This window comes from Pantherophis guttatus, chromosome 6 (assembly GCF_059756535.1).
Source record: "Pantherophis guttatus breed Tessera chromosome 6, ASM5975653v1, whole genome shotgun sequence".
Lineage (NCBI taxonomy): Eukaryota > Metazoa > Chordata > Lepidosauria > Squamata > Colubridae > Pantherophis > Pantherophis guttatus.
The window spans coordinates 31923829-31950190 of record NC_142068.1 but is presented as its reverse complement, the minus strand read 5'-3'; the positions used below and the strand labels follow the sequence as shown (position 1 = coordinate 31950190).

General features: G+C 35.4%; 1 protein-coding gene across 3 annotated transcripts in view; it reads right to left on the bottom strand.

Annotated features, from left to right (window-relative positions):
- PID1 (phosphotyrosine interaction domain containing 1) overlaps window positions 1-26362 on the bottom strand; it is an 89981-nt gene that overhangs the window by 38862 nt on the left and 24757 nt on the right. For 2 of the 3 annotated variants that reach the window (XM_034439340.3, XM_034439342.3), the window contains exon 2: window positions 23467-23613. The exons of the other annotated variant lie outside the window; for it this stretch is intronic. In XM_034439340.3, the coding sequence (XP_034295231.1) occupies window positions 23467-23613 (147 nt within the window). The remainder of the gene's footprint in view (window positions 1-23466; window positions 23614-26362) is intronic. 3 annotated transcript variants of the gene reach the window in all.

The following is a 26362-nucleotide window of genomic DNA, read 5'->3' as shown; positions in this document are numbered from 1 at the left end:
TATTGATGTTTGAAACACTATCCGGATGGGCTCTAACACCCCCCTCGACCCCAGATCCCCCACCCCCCCGCCGCACTTCGAGGCCAGACCCAACCCTCCCCCTTGTGGGTTTTCCCCCAAACCCACAACCCGAGTTCTAATTTGACCCTCCCCCTCCCTGGGACCCCTTAAAAGTTTAATTAAAAAATTTGATAAAAAACCCCTCAACCCCCTGGTTTTCACATGCCACCTCTCTGGGTCCCAAAACCCGTCCTTGAGGTAGGCCCTCGATAATGTGGAGGGCCAGATCTGCGAGAGGGGGGAATCTCGCAGCGCAAGAAGTTCATAGGTAGTATACATCTTAAGTTACAGCGAGGGAGGCGGAGATCATAATCAGGGGTCCATTTGGTAATCCCAAAATCAGATGTAACACACAGCCATGCGGCTCCACCGGTAAATACACTGTCCTCTCACGACAGTTTGAGGGGTCTTTCACAGTTTCAGCCAACGGAGAATGACATCCAGCCCGCCCTCTCACGGCGGGAGGCCCTTAAATAGCCCTAGAGATAGAAATGTTCCATCCTTCCGATGGTAAATTCATGATGTAAAAGAGACGACCCCCTCAGTAGTTGCCACAATGGTTGTCCCAAGGTTGGAGAGAATGATTTATAGTTCAGTCAGTCAGTTCATCCGGGGGTTAAAGATGACAGTCCCTGCTCTTTATAGTCGCACCAATATGAAAGTTCCAGTAAGAGACACAAAACATACGAGGGAAGGGGAGGGGGGGGAGAAACCCCTTTACCTGGGGCCAGATGGTAGCCCATTTCACGGCCTAAACAAGGTCTGGGAGGGGGGGCGGGGGAGAGAGAAGGGCTGGCATCAATGCAACAGGAAGAGAAACCCCTCCACTGGCCACCAGCCCTTTCTCCCCCAGTTCTTCCAAGTAAAAACCCCCAGTTCTTCCTGGTAACATAACCCAATGCCATGTCCCAGCCTCCAGTACGTTTCTCGGAGGCCTCCAGGTCCTCTGCAGCCGCCAGGATCTTCCTGAAGGGGTCTCTCACTCATTACCCGAAGCCAGAAACCGGCTGCTGGAATCCCCTCCGTCACTAGCCCCGCAGTCAAGGCCACCATTGCCTTCGTCTCTCACAATGCCTCTAGCAACGCTGCTAGCAACGCCGCCGCTGCTGCTGCCGTCGTTCTCTCACAGCCGGTAAGCCACCTTTCTCCCTTCTCAGCTGGGACGCGGCAGCAGCGTGGTAGCAGCAGGGCTGCAATTCTCCATTCGGTCGACTCCGGGTGAACCCTGAGGGGCGAGAAAGGTCTCAAAACGCTCACCCCAGTCTCATCCAGCTAATGACCAATCTTCAAAATACTAAAGACTAGATAACTGCAAAGAATATAAATCCTTCCATTTCCCATCATTCAGTCAGAACTGAAGAAGAAGAACTGTTTTCAAGGGGGGGGAAACCAAGAAAGTCCATTTGCCTTCTTCTGGGTTAACAAGTGTCAGAATTATTATAGCCTTTAGATAGAACTTGAGTTTTATATTCTTTCAAGAGTTTGCATTATAATGTTACAACTTAAAAAGTTTAGTAGCTATTTTAAAAGCTGCAAGAAGCTCTCAACCACATTTTAAGGCTTATATCAGGCGTGTCAAACTCTATTTCATTGAGGGCTGCATCAAGGTTTTGTTTGACCTTGGGGGGGCTGGGGGGGGCATGGCCAGCACATCACTCATTTTGGGGGTGCCTATGGTTTCCAAAGTGCTCTACCAGCAAAAACGGGCTCCCAAGCTCCATTTTCGGCTGTGACAGCCTCCTGTAACCGAGTTCCATTTTTGATGGCAGAGGCACCGTGGGCCAGTCCTTTGCTGCTTCCAGGTCAGCCCTGTGGGCCAGATCTAAGCACCCCATGGGCCAGATCCAGCCCCTGGGCCTTGAGTATGATACCCATGGCTTATACAGTGGGACTGTGCAAAACATTCAAAAGAGTGTTTTACAAAGGGAAATGGGACAAGGAAACACACCTCTTCTTGAATAAGGGAAGCAGCTATATCTTTCTGAAGTTTGGAACTGCCTCAGTTTTTCAAGGATGGGGTACTTAACTCAAATTAATGTGCTTTGGAAAGCATCTCTCTGACCACTTTGTTTATCTTTACAACACACCATTTCTAAGGTTTAGTTTACAGTCATATTGCCATCTTGCAAAAAATGAAAACATTTGAATAAAATGATATGCTGTTCATACACAGTTTTTTAAAAGTAAATTATTGTGTTGAATAGTCCTACAGACAAATCTTAAACTCAGTGGTCCTTTCTGAAATCCCAGTCAAGATTAATTCCTCACATCTTTTTTTAAAAAATTATATAATATGCTTTGCTCTAATTTGGCTTCACAACCAGGGTCATTTAACTAAAGAGACCACAATAAACAATAAATTTAGATATGTTGTTTTCTCTTGTTTGCTATGTTCTCACTTATGGGTGATATTATAACCATGGGCAGAAGTTTTATAATTGTTCCTATGTAATTTTTGACTAGCCTTCATACAGCCTGGTACCTCTAAAATCATACCAGGGCACAGAGAAGAGGCACAAAGATTCCTTTTGTTTAGTAAAACATTAAGTTGTGCCTTTTTTTTTTTACTATTCTCTACTTATACATTTGAAAATTAACACAATATTAAACTTACATTAAGATTCTTGTAACCTTCTTTCAGAAGGGGGTCTAAGTGACCGCATGGATCATCACTTAAGTATGAGCCAGCAGTGTGCTGCAGCTGCCAGAAAAGCCAACACAGTCCTAGCTGCATCAACAAGAGGGATAGCATTATGATAAAGATAAGGGATAGTACCATTCTATATTGCACTAGTGAGGCCACAATTGAAATACTATGTCCAGTTCTGGTTGTTATGATATAAAAAATATTCTGAAGGGCCTCGAAAGAGTGCAGTTTCATCACTGGAGGTTTTCAAGAAAAGAATGGACAACCATTTGTCCAGGCTGGTTGGTATAAGGACTTCTGCTTTGGGCAGGGGTTTGACTAGAAGACCTCCAAGGTCCCTTCTGGCCCTAAGATTCTAAGAAGTGTGACCTCACTGAACACTCATGACTTGGAAAATGGAAAAATACAGAACACGGCATAAACTTTCCATTATGATTTTTTTTCTTCTGCAAGAAGGGTGATAAACTTTTAAACTGGTTTCTCTTTTCTAAAGAACAAGGAGGTCCTTTGGGAAGTAGTCCTGATAAATGCAGTCCTGTGGGAAAGTAGTTTCATGGTACAGGCAAAATTGTAAATAAATAAAGTTCTGATATTTTGAAACAAAGCAAACCATATCCGTGCAAAGGGTCATTATAAGGTAAACTATGTTTATAAATATTTTTTAAAAAATAGTGTTAGTTTTTCTGTTATCAGAGCTATGTCTCTAGGACTTTTTCTCAACTCCCAGCATAATTTCGAAAGCTCTATGCAAAAGATCAATTCAGATTCTGGTAAGAGCAATCTGTCCGTTCCCTGCCTCTTGACAAATGGATGTTAAGAGAATTCATGATTATATCTACACAGCTTTTGGCTCCAGTCATATATGTACTTGATCCCATACAGGAATTTTTTTTGCCCATGTTCAGTTATTGCACATGCTTGCTAATCTACAGTCACTAATCAACACATTCATATACAGTAGCAGGTCAACTGGACATAATACAGAAAAGAATGTGCAAGTAAACACATTGCAATTCAAGCACAGAAAGCAGAAAACTGAGCTAAGATCAGTTGCAGACTACATGCAGTATAGTATACTACACATTGGAAAGACCTTCCGGAAGTTTATGATTCATATACTTTACAGTTTTCCCATCTGTAGTGCAATCTAGTATTGATAAAACAGAATTCCATATTTCCACCCCTATTGAAATAATCAAAATTACTTCTCAATACAGTAAGAACATTTGTTGACTAGGGATGGCCTGCACATGATCAATATGTCATGATCATGAACCTTTTATTACAGCAGGGTAGAAAGCCCAATTAATACCATGCCATACATGTTTATTGTCTTATCCATGTATACCACAGCATTTTACACACATGCAAATCAAACACCTCTTTCTTTTTCTATTCCCATTTACTATTTCCTCCCTACAACTGGACTGTTGCTTCTTTGGTCCTTGCCTCTACTGAATTCCTGCCTCTTTGTGTTTTAAATCTGGCAACTATACTCACTTTCAGTACAGGGAAAATAAGCAAGCAGAAATCTTGGCACACAACACAGATAGAATTCAGGGCAAGCTGTGGATGATTTTTTTCAATGCAATCTGCTAAGCAGCCTTTCTATCTCTTCCAGATCTTTTCTTGATCCACTGTTTATGAACATGTTACAATGCAATGCTGAAAATAGACAAATAAATAAAAGCAATGAAACCCAAAGTAATTGGAACATTTCTCTCATTCAAAAATACAACTGCTCAGGATGTCAAACAAGCCAGCCCACTCTATTTCCTAATTGATTTTTGACACTAATGTGAAGACAATTGCCACTCCACCCACCCATCCTTACTTTTAACTCTACAAGTTTTTCTGATGTGAAGATATTCATTTTGTCAAATGATACAGCGAATTTGTTATGAGACAGACATAACAGATTAAAATTAAAAGCAGGTTCCTTGTCTGGACTCAGAAGAATAATGACAAGGGAAGAGATCTTCCCAGAGAGACTGGATATTATAAATTAAAGACAAGCTGAGACAAAGAGAATTAGAGCAGTTTGTAAGAAGAGACTACCTTTGGCTAGCAAGTATCCCCAGCAAATGCTACTTAAAGAGCATCAGTTATTTCCTTGTGTTACAGTACTGTGCATGGTAATGATGCACAATTAAGATTCCATGTTATAACCCAAATATAATTCCTGTTCCCTATACCCTAAAATCCTGTGGCTATCAATTGAAAATGAATGGTGTTAATTCAGCAATTCTGCCAATACATTGTTCTTTGTTAACTTTGCTGCCTTCTTTGAATTTGTGCTTGTTGGTGTCAGAAAACCCTGAAGTAACTAACAGTAAAGTTACTGGCTTTCAGCTAACCAATTAAATGCATACAATTTCTATCACCTAAATTCTTTCTTTCAGTTACAATGAAATTACAGAATCAAAATTATTTTAAAATAAAATAACATATTTATCCTATTTGTTTATAGTAGGAATAATAATTTACCAAAAAGAAGAGCAAACCTGAATTTAAACTAATACCACTTCCAAAAGAAGAGTAGAAAGAAACCCATAGAGCCATTATTCACTCTATCTATGTATCTATGTATCTATGTATCTATCCATCCATCCATCCATCCAAATCTAATCTAATTCAATCCAATCCAATCCAATCCAATCTATCCTAGAATTGCCAATTCTAGCTTAAATCAAACCTGAAGATTTCCCTTCCCACAAATGTGTGTATGTGGACACATATGTATGTACATGAACATATGTATGAGTATAAATAGAATATACTTCCCTGAAAACTGGAATTTTTGGAAGAGGGATAATGGAAATAGATTATGGGAACTTCTTTCCAAGTTAAGATGAACCATTTTCCTTCATTTTTTAAAATAACAAACATTAAAAAATGCTAAAATATCACAGATCAATATTTTTTCTGAAGCGTCAGGTATAAAATAAATCTTTATACCATAATTCATGGAAAATAAATCAAATCAAACCAAACCAGAACAAAAACCTGGAAAAGAAGAAACATGTCTAATCCCTTCTGTTTACCTGTGCACCTGGGGACTTTATTCAATAACTTGCAGTTCTGAAGCACTTCTGAAGACAGATCAAAATATTTATCTTTGCATTTCATTCCAAATATTCCATTTGACAGGAGAAATGTACAATATTTTGAAGTGCAGATCCTAAAAGTCTTATACAGGTAGTATATTTACAACCACAATTGAGCCCAAAATTTCAGTTCCTAAGCAAGACAATTGTTAGGTTTTGTCCCATTTTATTTTTTTATTTATTTTATTTATTTATTTTCAATTTATATACCGCCCTTCTCCCTGAGGACTCAGGGTGGTGCACAGCCAGAATTAAAAACATGAAATACAAATATTAAAAACAATTAAAATCTATATAAATTTGGCCCAAAATTTAAAAAACCACAAACCAATTAAACATTTAAAAATTTAAAAAATTTCTTCCTAAGCCAGCCCGGCTTGCTGGAAAAAGTGGGTTTTAAGGGCACGGCGGAAGGCACTGAGGTCTTGGATTCTCCTTATCTCTGGGGGCAGCTGATTCCAGAGGGTAGGTGCCCCCACAGAGAAGGCTCTCCCCCTGGGGGTCACCAGCCTACATTGTTTGGCTGATGGCACCCTGAGGAGGCCCTCTCTGTGGGAGCACACAGGTCGCTGGGAGGTCGTCGGTAGCAGCAGGGGTCTCGAAGATAGCTAGGCCCTATGCCATGGAGTGCTTTAAAGGTGATAACCAACACCTTGAAGCGCACCCGGAAGACCACCGGGAGCCAGTGCAGCTCGCGCAGGAGCGGTGTTACATGGGAGCGCCATGCTGCTCCCATCACTACCCGCGCTGCTGCGTTCTGGACCAGCTGGAGCCTCCGGGTGCCCCTCAAGGGGAGCCCCATGTAGAGAGCATTGCAGTAGTCAAGGCGAGAGGTGACGAGGGCGTGAGTGACTGTGCACAGGGAATCCCGATCAAGAATCCTGGTTATGACCTTTCTTGCCACAATTATTCTGAATCACTGCAGTTGTTAAGTTAGAAAGTGGTCGCAAAAGATAATCACATCACTTCGAGATACTGCAACCCCCATAAATATGAAACAGTAGGCAAGCATCCAAAGTTTGATCACGTGACCATGGGAATGATGCAATGATCATACGTGTGAAAAATAATCATGTCACGTTTTTTAGTACTGCTATAACTTCAAAATGAAGGATTGTAAGTCGAAAACTACCTGCAATAGATTTCTATTGCTCTTGTTTTTATAACAAATGGAAATGGAAATCCATATGATAAAAGTTTCACTTTCCAGTTTGAATTCCAGTAGTAGTGAATAGATCTTTTTATGTTGCTATAGACAGCTCTTGCTCAGTAAGAAATGTTGAAAGAAATGTTTAACTTTCAAACTCACCAATAACTGGAAAATGTTCCAAATGATCATTTTATTAATTCTAAAGCTAGCAGGTTATAGTAAGTTACTAGTAAGTTACTAGCTACTCACAACCAGAAATGCCAAGAGCAAGAGCCACAAGATCGCACAGATCTTATACTGAATATTAAACAAAGACAACTAAGCATGAATATACATTAGCAGATCACAAATATAGAAAGAACTGATTTACAACCAATTGTGGAAAAAACAAGATATCCGCGTATGGACACATGGGTACCTTCATGGTATAACCAATACAGCCACAGTTCTAGAAAGGAAACATAATAGATTTGATATATGACTTCAGCCAAAGATCTATTTGTTATTCTAATGGTCTGGCCTGCACTTACATAAAAGGAAGAGAAAAAAAGAGACAAGGAGACACCTCATCCTTGAATCATGCGTCCTTTCAAAGTATGAATTCCATTATCAATTAGTTACTAATTAAGCACTACTTATTAAGGATGCTACATAAGAGACATCACAAAGGACATCTATATAAACATAAACATATAGGTGCGTGCAAGTGCAACTATACATTCATACTGTGTTCTTATTCCAACTCTCTGCGGGATCAATTACTATAGGTTAAACCTTAGTGATCTATAGCTATAGCTCTGATCTAAAGAATCATTTCCAAAAACTCTGATTCTTTTCATCCAGTGTGGTTATTTTTCTTCATAAATTCACTTTCATTAAAATATTGTACACCATGATAAATAGCTTTGAAAAAGATAAGGAATTGCACATAATTTCTTCCTGTGTTATTTTCCCTACTGCATCCTCTTGTGGTCAGAAATAAATTCAGCTTTTGGCTGATCTTCAACAGTTCCTCCTTATGTGAATGATTTCTCTGTCTTCTCAACACTCAACCCACAATTTATCAGTAGAGAGCAGTAATTTAAATGAAAATAAATTCAGTTTTCTGCTTACCAATTAAATAATAAAGTTGTACCCAAAAATGAGATAGTCCTTTAAACTGGTGGAAGCCCATTAGTCCAAATCACTTTTGTATTTATCATCAGTTTTGCGTTCAATATATATTAATTCCCATTCCCTTTCATTCTTGATATTTTTCCTTCTTGCTTTACATTTCTCAAGCAACCTATTTTTAGTAAGTTCAGATTATTTCTTCAACATAACACAATGGGTAGAACACACAGTATAATAGCCATTTTCACTTTTTTTAAAAGAAGCAATTATTTTTTGCAAGAGACTTTATACTATCCTATTATCTTTCTATCAGAATTTGTAGATATGAAATTTTTAAATTTCTCACTCATTTTCCCATCATTAATAAGCATTTACTTGCTCAAATTATTTCTCATTTATATATAATTTGCACATATAAATATTATTTACTTCATTTTCTGTTCTGTCAACACGACTACTGTGAGGGCTAGATAATCATTTTTGTGTTTGATACAGTGATTTTCCGATTAATATTACTCATTGCATCATTTGACCAAATATTTGCTTCAAGTTCTCAGCCAGCAAAATCTGAAAACAAAAGTACACTCTCATTAGCATCTTTGACAAAAAGATCTCTAACATTACCAAAAAACATTTATCTATTGTTATTTTTTAATCTTGCCTTATTTTTATCTTATATTTATCTTGTCTTATGTTTCAATAATAAATATTCATATGTCTATTGTACAACGCTCTTACAGCATTCCTCAAACAACTTTCCAATTCCTTCTTAATGCAAAAGCACCTGTAGTTTACCAGCTTCTGCTGCTACTTAAAAACTGGTCCTGGATTTCAGAGCTGACATCCTCCCAGAGATGCCCTAAGCAAAATCTGTTCTGCTTCCTATAAATTTATTCTCGTGAATTGAGTCAATATTCCTTCTCACGGATGAACTCTAAACACTTTTGCCTGATATACCCCAAATCCAACAAGAGTCAAGGCATTTTTAGTTACAGACAAGCAACATTATTAGACAAGCAACATGGTTGTCTTATATTCAGAACCAAAGGTGAGAACAGCTCCATTTTATTTCTTGCATTAAAACAACCTACAAACTTAAACCAGTCTTAGATTATCTATTATACTTAGAAGTTAATAGGAATGACTATCTCTCTATTTCATCATTTTTATTCTTAATTCTATTTTCTATGGGAAGGTTCCTTGTTTAGTAGTTTTTCATCCGCTTCCAAAACATGTTTTTATTTCAGCAAAATTTACTTGGTATATTCTTAGTATTTATTATAATCTGAACCATTCCTTGCTCTTTTTTGATTGCATTGTTTACAACTATCTTTTATTCTCTATATGTATTAGATGTTTTTGTTCTTATTTTTGGCTTTATCTTAATGTTTTAGATTTCTCTTAATTTTTTCCTCATTGAGAAGCCTTTTATATTTTATCATTACACCAAGCATTATTTTCATATTTTCCATTAGCATTATCCTATATAGTTCTGTGGAAGTTCATAGCATAATTTTTTCATTACTTTTCACCTTTCCTCAAATCTAATTTACATTCTGTCTATTGCCAGATCTATTATCTAATACTTTTGCAATATTTTCTTTTCCTCTACTTTCTTTTCTTGCGGTTACTCAAAGCGTGTGACCTTTTTATTTATTGCAGTTGGTTTATATGATTTTTTTGTTTCATTATTTACCTTCATATATTGTTTTCACATTCTTGGTATGTCAGTCAATTACAAATATTGTTATAATAGCAACACAAAGTATTTACACATTAACATTCTAAAATGCTGCATGCACTTTATAATTTACAAATAAATCTTGAATCAAATCTGTATTTATCATAGTAATATCATAATCTTGCAGCTAGATTACTATAACATGCCCTTTAAAATGTTTAAAATTACAGCTTGGGGGAAATTAGTCAGTTTATTAAGATGGATGACACCAAGGAGAATGCAACATTTAGCCTCATTAAGAAGAACCAAATTTCTCATTATGCTCAAGTGTTCTTGTATGTGCATAAACATCTAAGTGAATGTCTTTTATAAGAGATTCTAATTTCAAAACCTGACAACAATTTCCAGCAGTGGTTGTAGTGGCTTGCTTCCAACCCTTTCATTTATTCAGACCACTGCACTGCATGCTTTGGAAAAGAACCTTTTCAACATAGCTATGACTGCAGAATTCAAGTTTATATATTAAGAGGAATATAAAATATAGCTATTTTTAAAATAATTTATTAAGTCCACTCATAAATAAATTAGGGTTGTCACATTAGCTGAAATAGATGCAATGGGGCTAGATGATTGATGATGATGATGATGATTGATGGTGATGATGACGATGATAACTGTCCCATAATTCAGGAATATTCTGTAGAATGTAGATCACAGATTGGGAACCACAAACCTTCTCTTTAATGGATCCTATTAACAGTACACTTAAGTTGAAATAAAGAACTGAAAGAAATATTATTATGTAGTAATACATACCAACTGCTTTTTGTTAGGACTTATTTCTGTTTCTGGTTCAAATTTCATACAATTGTAGCCATAAGCATTAGGTAATTATACTCCATAATCCATCAAACCTTTCTTTTAAAAACAAGCATATAAACAATATGAAATATTGCTTAAAAATAAGTTGATTCCAACTAATTATTTGACCTTTTTATTGAACAGATACCAAAACAGCTGAAGTATGGCCTAGCTTTAGTGCTAACAAAATGTTCAGAGTGTACAGTTTAAACTAGTTTGCAACATATGCTGCAAACAACTGCTTTTCCTACAGCCATTTAGCTGAAAAGGTTCAGATCTTGCCCTTAGAATACTAGGGAGCTTAAGGCTCCAAAATTGCTCAACATTTGGATAGTTTCCCTTACTTGTGTTTGCCATTATAAGCTGGATACATTTTCACCTCCATCTGCTTAACAGATGCTCACATCAGCTTTCTGGAAGATAAGATTTCATATAAAATATCTTCAAAACATTTAGCAGGCATCTAAGCTATTAAATGCTTGGGAAGTCTGTAAGTGGAGAAAAAGCACATAATCAGTCTGTCTAGAGGAAATAATGGAAAACTAGAGTATGTCTGGAACTTTTCACTGGAATATTTCCAATATCCTTTATATCTATCCAGATCCAGACTACAGAAATGTTTGTAGGCTGAAAAAAATGTGCTTAGAAAAATACATCCTTACTTCAGAGCATTTGCAACTATGTTCTTTCAGGAGTTGAACTTTTTTGAAGATAGCAAAGAAAACTGAATTTTCAGTTACTTCCCACACTGTTCTAAAATCAAGATGGTATGTCATTATTACAATGAGATTAGGTGATCCTTTGCTCTCTATATTCTTCGGTTCCACTTTGTCTTCCATCATGTCTACAGAAGATTTATTTTTATTTCTGTAATAGTTTTAAAAGCAATATTGTAATATTATTAGTTTCCACTGAATTTTTCTTTCAGTTCTCATGCAATCTGATTGAACAAGAGTGTTGGTGAAATCCTAATGAATAGAATGTGATATTCTTACCAATATGGGAATGTGCTTTCTTTCACCAAAATTGCACCTCTTTACTGACCTATGGTCTCCCCGACTTTCTACATTTAAATTACATTTGAAAGGAATTGATAGAACTTTTCTCCCTGAGGGTCTGCAAACTGAGTTGTGTGGCTATCCAGGGAAGGAATAAGAATAAGAATGCAAAATACAATACAGCATCACATAGCAATTCTCCCATTGCTACCAATAAAGAGAAATAAAATCTCTTTCACAGGTGAAGAAAATCTTTGAAAAACCACAAGGGAGATACAGTTTTATGAGTGTTAACTGATTTATTTATGGATAGAAAAGGTATAAATCGTATAAGAAGTACAGCAGAGTATTGCCTAAGATCCTTCACAGAACAGAACAGAACTCTTTATTGAACACACAAGGAATTTGTTTTCAGTGCATAAGCTTTCAGTATACACACAGTTACATTAAAATATTAGCAATTTAAATTCAACGCCATGATTAAATACTGTAATACTCATACACAGTAGCCTGTACCAAATATGCCTGTACCAAATATGCATATACTTCCTAGCTCTGGCAACAGTCAAGTATGGATAACAAGCTGACTATGGTTTCGCTAGCCAAACTTAGCAGGATGTGGATTTTATCCATCCAGAAGCTAGAGAACAAGTAAACAAACAAGAACCAAGCTTCTCTTCTTTGACTTCATTAAAGGTCTATCATGTCATCAGTGGCTATATAGCTCCAACCAAACATGAATGATAGCCAAGCATGGCCATGATTAACTCAGTTTTATGGTTTAATATAAAACCATAAAAGATAAAGAACTTTCTTATAGCTGAGGATTTCACCTAACATTGACCAGATTAATAAATAGAAATTTAGGATTTTTTGTACATGAAATGAGTACTTAAAAGTCCCCAATCTTCTCAAAATACAAAACCAACAGGCTAAAAAAATGTAGCCCTATACAATGCAGGAAGCCATGACGTTGTTATGGACTCTGCAGAAATGTGTGGCTTCTGCAGATGTGGGCAATGAGATAGGCAGCCATTCCCTAGCATGACCATGCTAGCACAATCATATTGGCAGCAAGTCTATTACTATGTTAAAAGTGGAGAAGAACGATACAAAATGCTGCAATAATAAATAAAACCTCTAATAAAGCTTGAAATTTTTGTTGGAACAATGGTAAATTACATTAAAACTAAATAGAACTCCTCTTAATCTATTAAAACTCAGCACAATGTAAGTTTTTAGTAGTCTATAGTTTCACCAAGAGTAAGTTTGTGTTTAAATAGTTTGCAATAAATTTTACTGTGTTAACTCAAAGAATTATTATTTAAACTTTTAACAGGAACGTTAAAACATACAGATCATAGAATAACAACAAAAGATACCAATAAAACACAAGTAGAAAACTAATAGAAACTAGTGATGAACAGAAAAAGCAAAAGTAAACTAGTTGGCTTCTTCTTTTCATCGCTAGTTTCTTTTTTGGTGGTGCGATGTTCCCTTCTCTTTCATTTGTTTCCCCAACTGCTAATCTAAGTATTTGTATTGTAGAGTAAACAACGAAGGTTATTGCTAGTATCTGTTTAACTGGTTGCATTTCTCTTTTCTTAGAAACCATATTGCAAATCTGTAGATTTCGCTTGTGTGATGCATGGCATAAACTTAAATTTAACTAGACATTTAGTATAGATATATATTATCAGTTTTGCCATTGTTGCACGTTCTCTAATTTTATTTTTCCTGTCTTGTATCATTGACGAAGTTTCTCTTTTCCAATGTTGATAATGAGTTTATAATGAGTGTGTTTATACCTGTTGAAAAGGTCAGAAGTTGTTGTTTTTTCTGATTCTTGTTTAGTTAATTATCTTTTCCTTCCTTCTCTTTGAACTTTTTTATTTTTTCCTTATTATTTTTTCTTAGACTTGTCTTTTACTTATGAAAAAAATGTTAATATTAAGTATATATTAAAAACAGGAAATGGAACAGAGGCACATTAAAGGAGAAATGAAAACAGATATTGTACAGCTGCTGTGTAGTTTAATACATTTTAATTATATGTTTCCAAAAAGATTTCCAAAATATTCCAAGGGGAAAAAAATTAAAACTTTTGAAATAAAACATCCAGTTTACTGCAAAATAATCTGGCTCCTTATTTCTTCAAATAATTATAAACTTCCCTTTTAAAGATAAACACAGATATAAAAAAGTATTACAAGTCTACAGAAGGCTCTCTTGCCTAAAACTGTATTTTTGGGGAAACATTTTAGAAAATGCTTTAGAAAATGTTCTGACAGTACTCATATTGTTAAAAAAATGAAAGGAAGAAATGTTATTCTGAATTTTATATAAAATTGGAGACTTGTGGGAACATACAATTGGGAGTTTTTAAAGACTTCTTGTTTCTCTTATAGTACAAGATTAGCCTTTAGTTCTTTGATATAGCCACAAAACAGAGGAGAAAATACAAACATGCACTGTATTTGGTGCTTTTGGCTCCTAGGATGCCAAAAGGGAAACCACAGAATATGATATGAAAATAAGCTTAAATAGTAAACAGTAGTAATCAGGGGTGAAATGCTCCCGGTTCAGACCGGATCGCCCGATCTGGTTGTGATGGAGGCGGGTGGTTCGGAGAACCTGTAGCAAAAATCCCTGCCCCCCCCCTCCCATTGCCCAGCTGAGCCGCACAATCATCAGAGGCTTTTATTTATTTTTAAAAGCATTTTTTCTACAACCTCTTTGGCTGAAAAAATGCTTTTAAAAGTTAAAAAAAAAGCCTCTGATGATCGTGCAGCTCAGCAGGGATTATCGGAGGCTTTTAAAAGCATTTTTTTTTTACAACCTCTTCAGCCGAAGAGGTAGAAAAAATGGTTTTAAAAGTAAAAAAAAAAAGTTGGCCATGCCCACTCAATCATATTACCCCCCTCACCAAGCCACGCCCACAGAACTGGTAGTAACAAATTTTACATTTCATCACTGGTATTAATTAATAAATGAATGACTTAATGAATGTCTGAATGACTGAACAAATGAAAAAGACATAAGTAATGTGATTGAAAAGGTAGGAGAAAGGAAAAGGTTGCAATAATTTCCTGGTTTGACATTACAACCATTCAAAATATAGGAGTCCACACAGTGTTGGGCACCCTTTAGATTGCCCACATTTCCTCACTGCTGCATGAGCTGCATTGGCACCCAGCTTCTTTCTGGATACAATTCAAGGTGCTGATTACTACTTTTAAAGCGATAGTGATGGTGTATTTCTTTCATCGAGAATAGGGGAGGCAGGGCACTGTTTTTGTAGCTTGTGTTTTTACTATTGTTGTTAGCCACCCACAATTAAGTGACACAAGTATATGTTTATGTAAATGTATATGTATATGTAATAATCAAACATCATAAATACAAAGTGGATACAAAGAAACAGGATGTTGACAAGAAATGTAAAAGGCTTATGCTACAGAGAAGCATATGGAGATATCACTTTTGTTAATGGGAAGTATCAGAAAAGACACTTGGTAGAATGATGAAGTGACAGATGCTGTGGATGACAAAAAATAAAATTAAAATAGAAGTGTTTAGAGTGTTTTTTGTGGAAATGAAGAACTGTTAAAAGGACTGTCCCTGGTTTCTTGGACTGTAAAGGGATAGAGGAGGGAAAATGTACTTTCAGACTTTCAAGATTTTGAGGAGTTCTTGGTGCTCTCTGACCTTGATTGTTTTCTTGCAGACATCTCATTACCAAACTAGGTAACATCATCAGTGCTAAGGAATAGGGTTTGCTCCCAGTTTATATGCAAAACAAATATTTAAAATAAAAGCAAGTGGGTGAAAAAAGAATATTACTTGTGATTGAATGGAGTTTTTGAAATTTTGAAAATGAGAGTTTTAAAGTAGCGTATGAAGATCAAAATGCTTGAAGAGGTACAATGAATGGTACTGATATAACTAGATTTAGCTATTCTTTTATCTTATCTTGTGTTTAATTTATTTGGCTTACTGTTTTTATTCCTTTTCTGCCCTTTGTAGAAGTGTATTGCATTTACCCTGAACAGCAACAGCCTGAGGTAAACATATGTCTGCATGCATGCAAGTTCCTACAAAAGATATATGGTAAGTAAATAGAAATTCTATAAAAGGAGAAATGTAATGCAGAACAAACTAACGTATTATGCTAAGTCAAATACTGTGGGGAATAGCAAGTATTGCTGTGGTTTTATATTTCCTATTTCTTATCCATGAGACTTATAGTTATTATAATAGAGTTTTGAGAAAATTAAAAGAAACGGTATTTTATTTAAAAAAAAAAAAAGAACAACCCATACCATTAAATTTAAAAAGCCTTGCAATTCAAAATTTCACCAAGCAAGAATTATTCTATTTGAAGACAGGCAAGGAAGTAAAATACAGAACAGAGAACTATCTTAACTATTTTAAGAATATCCTAAAGGAAATGTTCTGTCACAAATAGAGATGCATTCAGCGAATCTTCAGTGGGATAATGGGACTCAGAAATTCCCAGAGGTAGCATTAAGTTAATCACCATTAACCAACTCTTACAACTTTTCTGATGGTGTTATGAAAATGGATCACACTTCTTCGCCTCTTTTTCTCTATTACAATCCATTTATGTGATTAATAGTTGTGCTTACTCCACATGTAAGGAGGACACCCAGGTTCAAATCTCACAGGACTATGAAGTTTACTTGTGATTTTGGATCACTCAGAATTAATTCATTTATGAGATCCCAAATCCATATCAACAAAGTACAAAAGATGGTTACCTAAATGCAAATATTATTTGACAAGGATAAAACTTAAACCATTGTATACTCTTCCTAGACTTTGCAGAAATTCCAGAAATTGTTTCTGCAATACATTGCTTTTATCTACAAAATAAAGTTAAACAGCTGTCAGAATATTTTGCTGTTATAGGAGCCACAAATCCTGAATATTAATCTTAATAAGAGTTACAAGAGAAAAAGGTCTTATCTAGCCACTATTTCTCAGCATAACCTACAACACATAAGGAAGGGAATGTATTTTAGATAGGAAGAAAAAATAGTAAATAATAATATCATAAAATAATTTGTAGTGTAAACAGAATGTCTTTTTTATTTAAAAAATCATACCAGTGTTACTAAATATAAGCCTATATAAATATTTCCATTTCGGTTAAAACTTCCCAATATGACTTTAAAAAAAGGGCTCTTTGAGATAGATTGTTTAGCAGTAGTTCCACCACAACATCAAAATCCAGATTTAAGGTTGGCTTCTAGGTAATATCAGAATAATTTAGTTTCTATCTAGATGTAAGGCATTTTGTTTCTATCTAGGTATAAGGTATCTATCTCTCTAGGCATAAGCAAAAAACATAAATCATACATAAGTTATCTATGATGTGATAATGTATATTATTGTGAAGAATCATGTGCCTAGCAGTATCATTATACTTTCTTCCAGAATTGAAACACAGCAGGAAGAAAAGGGAAAGAAGAAAGAGGGAGGGAAGAAGAGAGAGAAATGCAAAATATAAGTTGGAATTACAAACATGCTAAAGTCATGGCTTAGGAAAACAAAATATCAGAAAGTGAGGCAAAAAGGGGAGAAGGCTACTATACTGAATAAGTCTCTAAAACTATAATTCAAGGAAAAGTGCTGCATAAGAATGTGTCCCTATACTGAACCATTTTCCCAATCATAATGAAATATTCTAAATACAGTTGACATCAATTCTTTCATAAAAGTATGCTGAGAAAAATATAGACATGTGTCGGCTTTATGAAGGCTTACATGGATCCATATAAGTCATTTCATTTCATAAGTCTGTTTCTTAGTTCAAGGTATTGAAAACTCTGATCAGTTCTTGATAAGTTCTTAGATTTGTTATCAGCCAAATTGCTTCTTGATGCTCTCTAAAAAAATTCAAGAGTATCAATATATTTTCTTATAAATAATATGATTAAAGGATCTGCTTTTCTGAAAACCATTGGGAAAAAGATGAATAACACATATAACTCTATTTTATAAGGAGGCAATGTTTTTAAGCTCCATGGAGCAAAAAGTATACCCATCCTAATACAGTTTATGTTGTCAAGTTTTAGATATAAAGAATGGTCCATCTAGCAAAGCCAATTGAAGTTTAAATGCAATGTCGGCATTAATCATCACAAGGAGTCAACTAGCTGTTGGATAGGCTAGTAACCATGGCAACCTTGCCTAGATATTACTCATACAAATTACACAAGTTATATTTTTGTGGTCCCATCCAGAAGCCAAAATGATCATAAAAAAAGGTGAAAATGTTCTTCAAGAACATGACAATTAGCAATGACAGGAGAATATGTCCAAAGTGACCAAAACAATATATTTCAAGCTTGCTTTATCATCTAATGTCAAAAAGTATTAAATGGGATAAATATGAACTGTGTTTATTATAGATAGAAGGAAAGTTATAGCCAGAGATTTGATAATATTCTGTTCAGACCGGCCGAGTATGTGCTGCTTATGAAAGATAAGCAGCTTTTTGTAAAATTGTAAAGATTAAAAAGCTAAGAAATTTTGAACTGTGCAGTATGTAAATATCAAAAACCTCCAACATTCTGAAGTCCATTTAAGAAAATATATATATACTATTTGATTTATGAAGCCATGTCCGAACCCAAGCTGTTAAAATTAAGTTAGTAAAAGAAATTATACATGAAAGCCAAATTAGTTATTTACTTGGTAAACAATGCAACTATAACATTGTATTTTCTCTTCTATAATTACAGGTAGAGTAACAATCTGTTTAAGAAGTATAAAATTTTATTTGAGTGCTTATTGTATACTGGGATAGTGATAGTATAATTATCAATTCAATCAACTACAGGATGAGGCTTTTTTCATTAAAAATGACTGTCCGAATTAGGTTGGTAGGCTGATGTTTTTTGACTTCACAGTCAAGGACTGAATGAGAGCTACCACCTTATCCTTCTCTTTTGTAAGAGATTTTGATCACTCTTTTTCAAAGGGCCTTTGGAAAATGATAGGAGATTCTGAGCAGCCATTTTATTTATTTGAAAGGATTGCATAACTCGGTCAATCTAAAAATTAAAAAAAAAGTTCAATAGTTTTAATGTATGTGTATTTGCCTTATATAGCCTTGGTGGTGCAGCAGATTAAAGTGCTGTTAAGTAGCACCAGCTGCCTGCAATTACTGCAAGTTCAAATCTCACCAGGCTCAAGGTTGACTCAGCCTTCCATCCTTTCGAGGTAGGTAAAATGAGGACCCGGATTGTGAGGGCAATAAGCTGACTTTGTATAAAAAGAACACCGCTTAGGAGGGGCCGAAAGTCCTACTAAGCAGGTATATACAAAAGTATGAAGGCTATTGCTTAACGCATTGTAAGCCGCCCTGAGTCTCCGGAGAAGGGTGGCATATAAATCGAATCAATCAATCAATCAATATCACTGTTGATTTCTGCTGAGAGAAAGTGACTGGCCCAATACTCACAGCCTGCTAGCCTGATTCCTTAAACACTATACCACATTGGCTCTCTTTTATAGTTAAATCTAATTATATAGTAAATTAAAATGTATTATAAAATTAAATCATTTTAATTTATAATCCAACAAAAACTTTGGTTGTTAGGTGGATTAGAAATAAAATACTGATAATAATGAACATGGAAAGAATTATTTCTTTCTCTTTATCACAAATGGAGAACTTTCCCATCCTTTGGGAAATCTTTCCCAATGCAATTACATGCCAATTAATCTTCATGTAACAGGATCTACAGCAGAGCTTTTGTCCATTTTTTAAGCTTTGAAAATTTCTTAGCAGGTAATAAATCTTTTCCTCCAACAAATAACTCTGTCTTCTGCAATTTATTTCTTGCCATCTTCACAAAACAGACATATGGCAAAGTATCTTGTATGTCAGATCTTTGACATCTTAGAATATGACACATTTCCTGCATGAGTTGTTATTTTAAAAGAAGTACAATTCTAAATTTTAAAAAGGAAAACTTTCATAATCCTGTTTTTGTAATCATAATATGCAAACAAATTTCTAGAGTAGTTTCTGAAACTTTTAATACACTTAGGACAATTTTTTATTAAAAGATTTTACAGAAGTTGTCCAACGATGATAACTGTAGAACCACTTAGATTTACTATCTTGTTGAAAATTAGAAATTCATTAGTCATCCACCATGTACAATAAAACACAGTGATGGCTTTTACTGTGCAGCAACCATCTTGGGAGTAAATCCCCCCCCCCTCTCCTTCCCTTCCTTCCTTCCTCCCTCCCTCCCTCTCTTCCAAATAATTATCATTTAATTTTCTTCCAAGGATTAAAAACCCAGAGATCTAAATAACCTCTTTAGTGGGAATATATTAAATTATATATACAGATTTTTTTTTAAAAAAAATCACTTGTTCCAACTATGCATTTCAGATGTAATCTATGATCTAAATTATCAATCTACAAACACCTGATTATAAAGTGTTTTACTGAATAATTTATAAAGTATTTATTTTCCATTATTAAAAAATGTTATAATTTTATTATATGTTTAAAAAAAAGAAAATCTGGCAGGGAAACATGCTTTTTTCATTTACCAGGATAATTTGCAGTAAAATAACTGTAGCTAAATTAGAATTAGAGATTTTCACGCAAATGTTTTTCCCTTTATCTTTCCTGTCTTCAGAATATGAGCATTATGATGATTTATATATTAAACACCATACATGAATAGATAAAATTATTAATTAATTAATCTTGTGCATTCGCAGTGATAAACAGCATACTAACATATAAAATATGCAAAGTAAAAGAAAATAGCATAATATAGGTCCATAAACCTATGGGCGATGGGGCGCTCCCATGTGACACTCCTCCTGCGCGAGGGATGTGACACCCCTCCTGCGTGAGCTGCACTGGCTCCCAGTGGTCTTCCAGGTGCGCTTCAAGGTGTTGGTTACGACCTTTAAAGCGCTCCATGGCTTAGGGCCTGAGTACTTACGGGACCGCCTTCTGCCACCGATAGCCTCCCACCGGCCAGTACGCTCCCACAGAGAGTGACTCCTCAGGGTGCCATCGGCCAGACAATGCCAGCTGGCGACCCCCAGGGGGAGGGCCTTCTGTGGCAGCACCTGTCCTCTGGAACGACCTGCCCCTGGAGATATGTAGGATCCCAGATCTCCGTGCTTTTCGCTGTGCCCTTAAAACTTTTCTATTTCATCAAGCTGGGCTGGCCTAACCCCTCCCCCTTGATATTTTTAATTGTTAATTGATTTTAGTTGGGGTGTTTTAAATTTATTGGGCCAAAATTTGTTTAATTCTTTTTAAAAAAAAAAAATAAATTTTGTATGTGATGTTTTTATTCTTGGCTGTTCACCGCCCTGAGTCCAGTGGGAGAAGGGCAGTATAAAAATCTAATAAAATAAATAAATAAAATAAATAAACAAAACCACCAAATAACAGTGAACGCACATTCAAATGACTATAGTGATGCTAATATTAATGCAACCCTCAATGATAGAGGTAAATCATCACCACTTCAGTAAATGTATTATGGGGAAAATTTTAAGGCTTGGGACTCTTTCAAAGCAGAAGTGAAACCATGTAACATGTGATCTATTGCACATGAGGCCCTGTGATCTTCCAAGAACTGAAAGTTAGTGTCAAACTACATCAGCAAAGAACTAGACTGATCATCAATTTCTCTCCAAACCTCTTCCTTCTCTTGCCTAACCACCACATCCTCTATTTGCTTTTACCATCCTACCTTTTCCTTTCATATTCAAGCAAGTACCCATTTTTGCACAACAACTGTTGCCATCATCAAAATAAATATTTTTGTATTCAGATTCCTAAATATAAAAGGATAAAATTGCTTGTGTATGTGCTAGCAAGGTCTGACTATGTTTGGTTTCAGATCCTAGAAAAGGAAGTTCAGTGGGTGCTGCCACTCGAAGCAACAACCCAGACGTGGCTTGTCTATAAGAATTCTATAAGATGAAAATTGTGGCAGAATTTTCTAAGAGGTACACTAAATATCATAAATAATTATATGAAGAAAATTATATGACTGAAGATATATTCAGTGGATGTTTAAAAGTCCTTCCTTCCTTCCTTCCAGTCACTGTTGCATTTGGTGATTGCCCAGACTAGTTCCTATAGGTTTTTCAAAAGTGGTTTGCCTGCTTCATAGGGCTAAAAGAGATTTGGCTTTATGCCTAAAGTGGGACTAACTCACAGTCTTGTGGTTTCTAGATTTGTGCCTTCACCATTATACCAAAGTGGCTGTCATCTACAGACATGGCATGCGACATTTCAATGCCTGATAAAAAGGAGGATGCTCAAAGAAGTGGAACAGCAACCACTTGTAAAAATATGGTTTACTTCTCATTTCATTCTTTTCTATGTTTGACTAAAAATGGTCATATATGTCCCTAAAGCTAGCGTATGCAGCCAAATTATATTTAATTGTTTAGGGCAGAGACTGTCAGCTGCCCAAAACTGTAATTTCTTGAAATATATTATTAAGTTCGAATTTCAGAAAAATCCTTTTCCTTCTCCCATAGTTGGTTTTTTTTCCTCTAAAAAGTTAACTGATGTTTAAAAACATTACTATATAACACACAAATATCTTTGCTTATTACTGAATGGGCTTTTATAAAATTTCGTGACTAAAAAAAGCAAACACAACGTTGACAGGTTGAGTAAAATTAGTAGCAAATTTGGAGGCACAAACTGCTAAAGGGAGCATCCACAATGAAACTATCTATGAGTTGACAATTTTCTAGGAGCAGAACAGAATCTACAGATGCAAAGGCTCACCCAGTATTTTGCTATTCTGCAGCAATTACACAAAATTTCAATTAAGTTAAAATTAGGTTTAAGAAACCATCATATATGAAGGCAATCCACACAACCCAGCACTTTTTTTTCCTTATTAGGACCAATTCTCTAGGGGGCCAGGCAGGAGGCCTGGAGTCCCATTATTCACTGACATCCATCACAGAAGTCAGGAAATAAATCTTGCATCTTATATACTGTATTTTTCGCTCCATAAGACACACTTCCTCCCCTCCCAAAAGTGGGTGGAAATGTTGGTGCACCTTATGGTGAATAGTAGCCAGGCTGTGGCAGTACTGAACCCAGCCTCTTCTGTCTTTGCCGCAGTTCAGGAGTCAATAGGCAGAGCTGGCACATGAGAGGACCCCAATCTGTTGTCCTCTTAGGCTCCACCTGATATTTTTTTGTTGTTTTCCTCCTCTAAACCTAGATGCGTCTTATGATCCGGAGCATTTTAGGGAGTGAAAAATATGTTATATTATGTATTCTGCCAATCAATTCATCACGGTATTTTTATTTAAAATCATATATATTTGTTAAATAGTTTAAATTTCATCTTTTGAGACTTTATTTGCATGGAATGCCTATTTGATTCTTCTTTTTATTTGTTTAAGGATGTTTTGAGTCAACTCTCCCATAATCTGGTGTTCATCAGACATTTTGCTCTTCAGTTCCTTCAGTCAACAACAATGCTGACTGAAGGCTGATGGGAACTGATCTACATCATCAGTTGGAAACCAATTCACTGTATGCTATTTAAGGGACCAAGATATTCAAAATTGCAGCTGCCTAATGTGTCAGTGAAAGCCAGTCTGGTGTAGTGGTTAAAGCATCAGACTAGAAACTGGGAGGCCATGAGTTCTAGTCCTGCCTTAGGCACAAAGCAAGAGTTTTATCAATTAGTGGTCATATTGTAAAACACAGATGTTTGGAGTTCTCTTTTCATTTATTTTGTATCAAAGTGGAACATTGCCAGAGAAGATATGTTGCTTCAGTTATTACATACCTTGCATCCAGCATGTGTCCGAGTCTTCATTAATGGAGTTGTGGTGCACAACTCAATGGCTTCTGGCTCATGGAAGATTACAGTGGGAAGAGGTTCCTTCCGAAGAGTTAAGACATTTAGCTTAGTCTTCAACATGGTCTGAAAATGCTAAATGAAATAAAAACAAAGATAGTATGGAGTTTTTTTCGGTTTTGTAGAATTTACGTGCTTGAATAAAATAAAAATATATGAAGGTCAATATTTCTACCTGACTTGTTCTAATGATGTGTGCAATGAAATGGAAACATTGCTAGAAGGAATGAAAATTGCTTAAGTTCATGTAAACAAGCAAGAAAGGAAGATAATGTCATCTATGTTTTCTTTTTTCCTTCTTTAAAATTATAAATGATACAGATGAAAAAAGGAAAAGAATGTAAACATTATTGTCTAATAATCCCCAGTTCAGTTTCTCAAAATCATTGTAAAAAGTCAACTCTGCTGAATGGCAATAAAATCCCCAGTAGTGTCTGTGTAATATATCTTGTTATTAAAACAAAGCCTGCATTTTCTCTCCAAAGTACAGGAAGAAAAAAAATCTAGAATTTAAATCTTGGAATATAAATCTATAAAAGGCTTTCTATATACTGTAAAGGGCAATTTTTTTTGTATCTTCTGATCTCATTTTTGTCCCTAAAAAATGAATGAACTGATTGAGTCATGTCTAACAGCTTGTGCTAAGTAAGCAAATACATAATAAGAGGTCAAGTATCTGAAGTGTTTATAGTTGAACCTGCTGAAAACTGGTAAGAATAGTGATCCAAACATGTCTGTTTTGAAGCAAGTTATTTTTATATTCAATGGTAAGTTTAAATAGCTCAGGATCGAAGTGATATAATGGATTAGTTTCTTTCAGCAAGACAGAGTTGAAAAAAGTCATCTATTATAAGTGCCACCAAGTATATAAACTTTCCCTCACTTACTGAGGAAAATGATGACTATACTACCTTCCAACAACATGTTTTCCTGATTATTTTGTGCTTTTTTTGTTTATTGAAGAAACATTTCATGTTCTGGTTCACTACTGTCTAACTAAAAATATTCCACAAAATTACCACTTTTTCTGCAGTTGCTTTTTATCTTTCCATTTACCATAAACATTAGCTTTGTGAAAAACAACAACCTGCCTGGATTTATTTATCTCATCACATTGCCTGAGAAGGACTTACTACCACAAACAACACCTATAAGTATTACATTGGGCTAGTTTTAATAGTCTGATGACATCAATGAACAAAACTGGCATTCAGCATAACTTAAAATTAAGATATAGTACTGGAGACCTGAGGAGACACCCTGATGTCTCCAGTTACTGGATTCTTCAAATGCAGTGAATGTACTATTAAAGCTGACTCCAGAATGTCTCATGTTTGGCATTGGAACAAAGCAGTGTTTCTGGGTTGATCAATTTATTTCACATGCATGGAATATGCTTCTAACCCATCTCAACTGCAGAACTGATATCCAGACAGTATGCAATATTCTTATCTGGAAGCCATTCAAATCTTGATATAGTCCAGAAGCCAGCAGCACAGTCTCATAGTTTAGAGGATAACTATATTATAGATAGTAAAATCAAAGAAGCATCTAGTTTTCTTTTTATACATAATTTTGTTCTTACATTTCAAAGAATGACGTATCAGTACACCTGCATACTGACAAGAATTGCAAAACTCTAACATATCCCAGTATTTCTTTAGTAATTAGGGCTTAAATATAGAGTTACAATTGCAGCCCCATTTCATGATTAAGCCAACCACATGAGGGTTTTGCTGAAATGACCAATTTCCTGGAATATGCCTCTCCTGTTGCTCATTGATTCCTGCAGGTTCCTGGTATAGAAGAGAATAGCTGTGTTCTGGAAAAGTTCCAAGCTGCTTTAATGAGATTTGCAGTTTGTAGTCTTAAACGTTTATAATCATTTATAGATAATAAACATCAAAGCAAGCAATTTTGCTGTTTATCTGGAGTCCTGTTTTTATGAGCAAAAGCTTTAAAAAATTATCAGATTCTTAATGGGTATTTTTTCATGAAATTTCATTATATTAAGTAATGTAAATGTTAATAATTATTCCTTATGTTTTAAAAGAAAAAGCAATACAGAAGATACATATAAACATATACAAGTTTATATGTGACCTACAGCAACTTTCTTCGAACAGACTATATATACATATCCTGTATACAGCTTTACTCACAGATTGTCAGAAATTGCTCATTCAGCAATTATGTTACATATTGTTTCTCATATTCATAAACAAATGATTAACATTCTTGACATAAATTCATACTTTGCAACAATTCTTTTATAATCATGTTTTACTATCTTGGTTGGCCTATTATAAGTGGTTTTGCTTCTTATAAACTAGCTTTAAAAACAAAGCCGCAAATGAGTCATTGTCTGAAAATGGTTAGTATGAACAAGCACATAGTCTCATTGTTGAGGGCATTATCTTCTCAGAAGCTCTTCTGCTCAAATCATTCTTTCCTGATCTTTGATATTTTTATTTTATTTATTTATTTACCTATCAAACTTATATGGTTACCCAGCTCATGGCATGTAACTCTGGGCATAATACAAGAAAACTAGAATCATATATTTCAGATTCATATTCCAGAACTTCCTAGAATCATCACTATTGTACAAGTCCTCCAACTTCATTCAGTCAAGCTAGCTGTGAATTTCAACACATATGGAGTCTCAACACATATGGAGAGTACCAGATTCCAGACCTTTTGGCAGCACATGTATACAGCTATGGTGGTGCAGTGGTTAGAATGCAGTATTGCAGGCTAACTCTGCCCGCAGTCAAGAGTTTGATGGTGACCATCTCAAGGCCTTCCCAGGTCAGTAAAATGA